This window comes from Nannospalax galili, unplaced genomic scaffold (genome assembly GCF_000622305.1).
Source record: "Nannospalax galili isolate Female #2095 unplaced genomic scaffold, S.galili_v1.0 scaffold231, whole genome shotgun sequence".
Lineage (NCBI taxonomy): Eukaryota > Metazoa > Chordata > Mammalia > Rodentia > Spalacidae > Nannospalax > Nannospalax galili.
The window spans coordinates 2,398,474-2,407,683 of NW_008330120.1; the positions used below are offsets into that span (position 1 = coordinate 2,398,474).

The 9,210-nt window shown below is 49.1% G+C and overlaps 1 protein-coding gene across 1 annotated transcript in view; it reads right to left on the minus strand.

The window, feature by feature from the left end:
* Positions 1-9,204, minus strand: part of Vapb (VAMP associated protein B and C) — a 42,001-nt gene extending 32,797 nt beyond the window's left edge. The window contains exon 1 of the mRNA XM_008842445.3: positions 9,111-9,204. Coding sequence (XP_008840667.1) covers positions 9,111-9,168 — 58 coding nt within the window. The 5' untranslated portion in view covers positions 9,169-9,204. The remainder of the gene's footprint in view (positions 1-9,110) is intronic.
* Positions 9,205-9,210: the final 6 nt, after the last annotated feature.

A 9,210-nucleotide genomic window follows, 5' to 3' on the forward strand; every position in this document is an offset into this window, starting at 1 on the left:
GTTGGAAATACGGACCAGTGGCCAAGCAGTGTCTCTGTCAATGTTCAGAAGGACACAGGCTTCGTTAAGTTGGACAAGTGGCCTTCCCTGAATGGAATGCTCAAGACCATCTGCCCAGTGAAAGGGATCATGCTATCCTTTGTACGTAAAAATTAAAAATTTAAGACCTTCAAAAAAGAAAGAAGAAAGAAATGACTCTGACAGCCATGGACACTTCCTTATGGCTATAAACCCTCCACCTCCCCCTAAATAGAATGAAGCTTGGGTGACTCAATACCAAAGAGCTAGCAGGGTATACAGTAAATATGCTTTAAAACACTAAATTAGATAACCATTGTATCAACAGTGCCACCTCCAGCCACCCCAGGCATGGGGGAAACCCCAAGGCACCCATAAGGCACTGTTCCTGGACCGCAACAGCTTCTGCTTTTAACTTTTCTTTTTTTTCTTTTTTTTTTTTTTTTGGTCTTTTTGAGACAGGGTCTCCCTGTAGCCCCAGGTGGCCTGGAACTCACTACGTAGACCAGGCTGGCCTTGAACTCACAAATATCCACCTGCCTATGCCTCCTAAGTGCTGGGATTAAAGGCATGGACCACCATGCCTGGCATCATTCTGTTTTTAACATTGTGATGTATTTAACATTTTGGAAATGGAAATTCTAGGTGATACTATGTTACCACGTGGTTACTTTTAAAGACAATCTTAGAAGGACTGTCAAGTTCAGCAACTGTTTCCTAACAAAATTAAGCTGCTCTAGCTTCTGAGGCACTGCCGAGGCTGCCCAGGTGAAGGCTTCAAAGAACGACCAGCAAAGGCCAAAGTCATCAGCATGCGATATGCTGACAATGGCCTGAGAGGGTCTGAAATGACAGAACACGAGGGGACAGCTGAAAACCACAATGCAACTCCCTTTCCAACACAACCTGGGTGACAGAGAACTGTGCAGAGGCTTTTATTTGAGTTTATGAAGGGTCTCTGGCAACCTTGCCCTGACTAATGGCGTTCAGCACTCCATGTTCATCTAGTCATCTAGCTGACAGAGGTGCTCAGTGCTTCCATCCTTCTGATGGCCAAGATGGCACCAAACGGGGGACAGAGGAAGCAGTCTAGGAAGTAATTCTTCCTGTTAAAATTCAAGTTTCAGGCTCTGAAGCCCAAGGCTCAAGCGACATGTGATGCCCACCATGGAATCCACCTTCTATCCCACCCCTAATTTTCAATGACTTGGAGGTTAGATTGCTGGGGCAAAAGGCAGAGGATTTTGCCTCCAGCATCTGAAAGAAAGATGCTATTTAACTGCAATAAATAAAAGATAGTGTTAATGCTGTTTAAGAGTTCGGCTCTTTAATAAGCATCAGTTCAGACTAATTACTTCAATAAATCCACACTCAGATGAAAAGTCACTAAGAAATTATGATGCCAACAGCGAGGCCCACAGGCAGTGAGCGAGGCCCGTTCTGTGGCACTCACCAACAAACAGCACTGCCGCCTAAGTGCCAAGTACACAGCCAGGCACAGCACAAATGCATTTCAGAGAGTGGAGAAAAGAGAAAGCTAGCTTCAGGGTCACATTTCCTCCTGGAGACAAGGTTCCAGAAGGAAACAGCACTGTCAACGAAGATTTAAATTTGACTGGAGCCTAGTCAACATAATGCCACTTACCTCTGATGAGCAAGCTGGTTAATAATCAAATATATGAAGATAATGTATTCGGGGTGGATTTAAACCACAACCATAAAGAACCTTAAGCACACTGCTGACATTTTGTTGTGCTGTAAAACAGTCTGCCTGACAGGATCCTGGAATGTTCAGGAAATCAGTGCTCCACTAAGGCTTAGGACAAGCGAGCACGAATGGACTATTTCCACGGGCCTTTAGACTGTCTTCCTTTCTTCCCAACAATCTTAGATTACACATCAACTTGATGTGCTGAACTAGTGACCCTAAGCCTGCTCTCCCCATACAAAAGATAGTTTCTCTACCGCCTCCAAGTGCCCGAGTGCCCCACTCACGGGCACTGACCAGTCTCCTGGTGCCGCCACTACCTGCTCCTCAAAGGCCACTGGCTTGTTGAGAACAAGGTGAGCTGTTCTGTTCACAAGAGGATGGCGCCTCAGCCAGGCATGTGCTCAGCCATCACTCCCAGCCACCATGAGAATGTGAAGATGGCCACTCTAAACTCCCAAGACAGCGCATACCGCAGACAGATCGTGATGGGAGAGAAAGGAGATGGGAAAGGCCTGGAGAGTGACTTCAGAAAGCTATCTTGGAAGCAGATCTCAGAGAACGACCAGGGCCCACCTGCACCCACAGAAAGGCCCACAGTTCTTTCCAAAGGTGTCCTGGTCTGAAGGAGGCCCCTTTCTCTTTGACTTCTTAAAAGTACTCACACTTTTAAGTCTAGGAACCAGCAGTCTAGGAACCCCACTGCCCGAAGTGTCTTGGGCCTTTCTCCTTCATCCAGATTTTAACACAGCACAGTGTGTGTGTCACAGAACAAAGGAAGTTCAGAGAAATGTGGGGAGGGGGTCTCCTGTAACTTTGTGTGTATGTTGTGTGTACATATGCATGTGTGCAGGTGTGCACATGTGTTAATGGGAATCAAACCAAGGGCCCTACGTGTTAGGCAAATCCTCTATCAATGAACTACATTAACCCCAGCCCTTTGTCTGTCTGAGGGTTTGGTTTTTGTGCTGGATGCTTGAGTTGTCAACTTGACACACCTGGGGAGAGGGAGTCTCTACTGAGGAACTGTCTCCATTATACTGGCCTGTGGCCATGTCTGTGGGGTATTTTCTTAATTGTTGAGTGATGTTGGAGGGCCCAGCCCACTGTAGACAGTGCCCCCCCCCGGGGGCAGATTGTTCTGCACCGTATAAGAAAGCAGGCTGAGCACTGGCCAGGAGAGCAAGTCAGTAAGCAGCATTCCTCCATAGTCTGTGCTTTAGCTCCTGCCTCCAGGTTCCTGCCTTGAGTTCCTACCTCAGTGATGAACTGTGACCCAGGAGATATAAGCCAAATAAACCCTTTCCTCCCCAAGTTGGTATCTGTCAGTGTTTTGTCATAGCAAGTGAAAGCAAACTAGGACAGAAATTGGTACCAGGAGTGGGGTACTGCTATGACAGACCTGATGCAGTTGTTTTGGTGAGGATTATGGAACCATTTGGAACTCTGGGCTGGAAAAGTCATTGAGTGTTTAGTGAGCTGTTGCTGTGGAACTTGGTACAGTTATGCTGCAGTTTATATAAATGCAGACGATGGAGACCTGGCTTGTGACTTTTCAAAGGAAACAAAGACTCTCTAGGGCTGTTTGTGTCAAATTAAGAATTTTTTAATTTTTTAATTAAACGTTTTGTGCTTCACTGGGACAATTGACACTGGTTGGCTGAGGGTGAAAATCAGCTATAACAAGAAACCAGCATTGTCCCATCAAGGTGAAATCTTCTGGGAAGTATTTCCTCAAGGTCAGCACACAGAAGCTGTGGTCCAGAGGGGACCCGAACCTCCATCCCAAGCTGGAAGCAAGGCTTGGTAATGTATGAGAGTCTCCTACATGGTTCTGGTGTTGAAAGCATGAAGGGGTCGCAGAAGAAGCTGAGGCTTGGCACCCTGAGAGGCCAGGAAAGACCATTACAGGAAGGTACAGCCTCAGTTGCAATGAAGACCCCCCCACCCCAGGATTGAAGGGGTCATGGGCAGAATCTGTGGCTTGGTGCCTGGAGAGGCCAGAAGAGTCCAATGGTGAAGGTGCAGTCTCAGTTTCGGTGGAGACCCCAGGTTTTTGGAAATGCTAGGACCGTGGGACAGGGCAAAAGCAGGTGTGGAATGGAGCCAGCCTGGGCCTGTGAGACAAGCTATGTGAACTGTGGATGGCAGAACCAGAGAAGTGGAGCTGCCCAAGCCTGTGGAGCTCAGAAGATCGTGAGTGAATCCCAGATGTCCAGCCTGGAGCTACTTTGCTGGACTTTGGTTTTGCTTAGGTGTGCCCGATTCTTCCCTTTGAAATAAGACCATACTGGTTTTTGGATTTTATAGGAGCCACAGTCGTAAGAGCCTTTTAAAAAGACTTTGAACATCTAAAATGTTTTAGTTTTGTAAAGACTGTGGGACTTCTAAGATTGTACTGTCTTATGTTGTGATATTAATATCACATCATATCTTGGGGACAAGAAATGGAAAGGTTGTGGTTTAAAGTGATGTGTTTGTGTGTCAGTTGACAAGAGTCAACCGTACTGGATAATTTTAGTTGCCAACTTGACACACCTGGGTAGAGGGGCCTCAATTGAGGAACTGCCTCCATTGGATTGGCCTGTGGCCATGTCTGTGGGGCATTTTCTTGACTGTCGAGTGACATGGGAGAGCCCAGCTCACTGTGGGTGGTGCCGCCCCTGGGCAGACTGTCCTACATTGTGTAAGAAAGCAGGCTGAGCACTGACTGGCCAGGAGAGCAAGCCAGTAAGCAGCATTCCTCCATTGCCTGTACTTCAGCTCCTGCCTCCAGGTTCCTGCCCTAAGTACCTACCTTGGGCTCCCTCAGTGACAAACTGTGACCCAGGAGATATAAGCCAAATAAGCCCTTTCCTCCCCAAACTGGTACTGGTCAGAGTGTTTTGTCATAGCAATTGAAAGCAAACTAGGACAGTGTCCCTGAGGTGTAGTCCTAGTTATCTTTAACACAATCTTCTTGCTTAGGTCTCCTGTGTTCTTAGATAAAGGCATGTGTCACCATACCCAGCCTGTAGCATAAAGTTCATATATCACATCACACGAAATTCCCAAGATATGGCAAGAATGCAATCCCTTACCATCATCTTAAACCTCATTAAAAGATGGCTGGGGGACTGGAGAGATGGCTCAGCAGTTAAGAGCACTGACTGCTTTTGCAGTGGATCTGGGTTTGATCCCCAGCACCTACATGGCGGCTATGAACTGTCCTTAACTCTAGTTCCAAGGGAATCCAAAGCCCTCTTCTGACCTCTGTGGTATTGCATGACACGGGTGCACTCACTTACATGCAGGCAATACACCCACACATAAAATTTTTTTTAATTTTTTAAAAATTAAATTATCTCAGTACAGTGAGTCTGGGTACCAAGTCTTTCATTTCACTGTCTTAGCACTCAGGTTAAGCAAGCTAACCAAGAAACAAATACCCAAGCTAGGCATGACGGAGCCACCAACAATCCCAGCAACTGGGGAGACAGACAATATGACTGCTGGTTTCAGGCCGGTTCGAGACAGTACAGTAAGATTCTACCTCAAAAGACAAGGGCTAGGAATACAACCAAGGGCACCTGTTCCGCACTCACAAGGCCTCAGTCAGACCCAACACCAAAGAGACACAAGACAACACCCCATAAAGAGTTCCACATACACCTATGCCTCCTGTAAAGTGAAGACATGTCAACATCCCTACTTCTGAAACATCCCCTGGCAAAACTGATCAGTGATGCTGGCCACAGAGCTCATAGTGATGCCGGCCAGAGAGCTCACGGTGATTCCGGCCACAGAGCTCATGGTGATGCCGGCCACAGAGCTCACCGTGATGCCGGCCACAGAGCTCACGGTGATGCCGGCCAGAGAGCTCACGGTGATGCTGGCCACAGAGCTCACAGAGATGCCGGCCACAGAGCTCACGGTGATGCCCACCACGGAGCTCACGGTGATGCCGGCCAGAGCTCACGGTGATTCTGGCCACAGAGCTCATGGTGATGCCGGCCACAGAGCTCACCATGATGCTGGCCACAGAGCTCATGGTGATGCCGGCCACAGAGTTCACCATGATGCTGGCCACAGAACTCACCATGATGTTGGCCAGAGCTTGGTCTCCCATCTTTTCAGGTAGCGAGGCTCAGTCAGCTGTCAAACATATCACCAATCTCCGCAAAGGTCTATTCATCACTCACAGAGCAGGCTGAAAGCCTAAATGCCACCTTCTCACACAGCAGCAGCAGGACCTCCACAGGAGGCACCCATCAACTCAGGGATGACCCCAGGCTGAGGGACAGGAGTAGCAGCCCAAGGTCGCACATCTGCAAGAACAATAGGAACTCGGAGCTTCCGTCCCAGAATCTCCTCCTCAATCAACACAGCAGAGCGTGTCCTGGGGCTGTCAGTCCAAGGAAGCACCTTATGTGGAAACAACACAACTTGAACTTGGCCTCAGCAGGTAGATCTGACTCCAGTGCACTGGTCAGTCTTGTCTCCAACTCTGCCCTGCACCTACAACCAAACTCTCCCTGTTGTCATATGGTGGCAAACCCAAGGGACAAGTACCTCAGCCTTGGGGCCCGAGTCTGCCAATTCCCCACCCTGAAACCCTCCCGCCCATTTCCACGGCTGTCATTGGACATCTGTAAGCAGCTCAGGTGACACTGTCAGACGCTGCCTTCCCCAATGCTCTGGGAGCACTCCAGGGTGCCTTGTTTCCCCACTGTCTGCTAATCTCACCTGCCCCTTCCCTGGACAGAGGACAGGGTGGGTGTTGAGGGAGAAAGGGGAATACAACTGATGGGGTTTGAGGTCTCCTGGGATCCGGCATGAGGCTAAGGAACAGCTGGATTCATACACCAAGCCACAGGAGAAGCCAGGCTAGGCTTCCTGGGTGGAGTACTTCAGGCAACTCCAGCAAGCACCATGGGCTTAACAACACTCACTCTGGCTGGCTACTTGGATTCCTTTCCCAGTCGGCTCATCCACAGAAGTCCCTGACACTATTACACAAGATCAAGAAGTCCCTCAATTAGGATATATCCTGATAAAACTCTTTCTAAAGTGAAAACACTGTTTAAATCAAAATGCGTTTGATCCAGGGCTGGAGAAGGTTCAGAGGTTAAGAGCATTCGCTGGCTGCTCTTGTAGAAGACCCAGATCCAGTTCCCAGCACCTATATGGCAGCTTAAAACCACCTGTAACTCCAGTTCCGGGGATCCAAGCCTCTTCTGGCCTCTGAGAGTGCCAGGCATGCACATGGCACACATGCATACATGCAAGCAAAACACTCATACACATAAAATAAGAAAAAATAAATTTTAGGCAGGCCTGGAGGTGCACCCTTTTAATCCGAGCACTTGGGAGGCAGAGGCAGGCAGACCTCTGTGAGTTCAAGGCCAGCCTGCTCTACACAGTCAATTTTAGGGCAGCAAGGACTACATAGTGAGGGCCTGTCTCAAGAAACCAAAATAAATTTTAAAAAGCTTAAAAACAAAATAAAATACATTTAATCCACCTAAACCTGAAACTTGCAGCTCGGCCTCACCTACCTAAAGGTTCTCTAGAGGCTTTCATTGGTCTACATGTGCACTGAATCATCCAATAAAAAGTCTGTTTTATAATAACCTGCTATTCAAATAAATGTTGGACCGGGCCTGTAATCCCAGCATTCAGGAAACAGAGGCAGGAGAATCACCTCAAGTTTGAGGCCTGCCTGAACTATACGTTTGGAGCCAGTCTGGGCTACATGAGACCTTACCTCAAAAAGCATGGCCAGGGAGATGGCTCAGGGGACAAAAGTGTTGGCTATGCAAGCTTGATGGCCTGCACTTGATCTCTTTGGGCCTGCCCAAAAGGTGGAATAAGAGAACTGAGTACTGCAAGTTCTCCGACCCACAGGTGTGCTGTGGCTTCTGTCCAAGCCATAAACACACACATAACACGCACGCTCTAAATAAAGATACAAGCTGAAAACCTGCACATACAGATGACACTTTGTAGACAAAATGGGATGCAAAAACAAAACACAACAGCACCAACACTGCACTGCAGAGGTACAGTCATGGCTGTGGCTGTGACCAACTGGGAGACGCCTCTCACTGTAGTGCAGTCATAGAGAGGCTCAAATAACACTGTTAACCTGGGAGAGGCCCAGATTCAAAACTGTAAACAGTTGCTACCCAATGCCTAGCAACCCTGGTAACTGACTTCTGTGCTGCCCTGCAACCAGAAGTTTTAGAGGGATTTTTTTACCCTCTTTAATTTGTGTGTGTGCACACATGTGCTGGGATGCACATGTAGAGGTCAGAGGACACCTTGTAGGAGTCAGCTCTCTCCTTCCACCATGTGGATCAGGATAGAAGTCAGGACATCAGGCTTGGCAGTGAGCACCTCTCCCCCTAAGCCCCATGTTAGGCTTCCTGTGCGGTTTTTGTCTTAATGGGACAGCCTCCTCTTCCTTGAGCACACAGTCATTGCACACGGGGACTCTGGGAGGCAGAATAAACACAGTCCTAAGGCATTTCCCAAGAATCTGTGGGTGCAATGGTTAAGTGAGCAAACTTCTGAAATCAGAGTTCAAACGGTCTGCACGCAAATGGTAAGTCTGCGCAGGCTGACCCTACATTACTTTGTAAGCACAGAGCAACCATTCTCTTGCCAGCATCTATTCGACGAAAGTTGGGTAAGGGCCTGCTGCCTACGTGGCCATCGTTGACAGCCAGTCCACTGCACACTTCAGTCCCGCACAGCTCCAGCTCATCAGTGTGGGCAATTTCATCCGCACACTTCCCAGCACCTGTAAGCATTTGCTCACTAGTTTGTGAGTTAGATGAGCTCTAAAGGCCTCCTGATCACTACGGTTCCTCCAAACGCGCAAAGCAGTGAGTCCGCTGGACACGGCCCTGTGGCCTCACAGCCTTCAACTTGGTGACAAGGAAACTACTAACAGATACAGATACATACAAGTATGCATGCCCGACAGGTAACAGCTACATCTGATGTGTAGATACATGTATAAATGAACCTTTTATTCAGTGTGCATGCTTATATGTACAAAGTACACGTGGCATGTATTGAGTGTGCAATGCTTGTATGTACAAAGTGCACGTGGATACACGTAGGTATGATGCATACACATTCTGTATGGTGTAGATGTGCATGCATGTTCAGCGTGGACCAAGCTTCCTGGGGCCACAGCTCCAGCAGCTCCGGGCTCAGCGCAAGCATTAGATGCCTGCCGTATGCTCTGGCAGCAGCGGACCGCGTCCTGCCCGCAGAGCGCATCCCTTCCTGCGCGCGGAGGCGGTGACCAGGCGCAGGGCTGACGCAGGCGCGGAGTGACAGGGGGCCGCGCCGTCGGGCGGGCTGCCGCGCCGAGGCCCCGCGGCCGGCTTACCTCGGAACTTGAGCTCGTGCTGCGGCTCAAGGCTCAGGACCTGCTCCACTTTCGCCATGGTCCCGGCCCGTCGGGGGCGGCGGCGTGGGCGGGGGGGCGG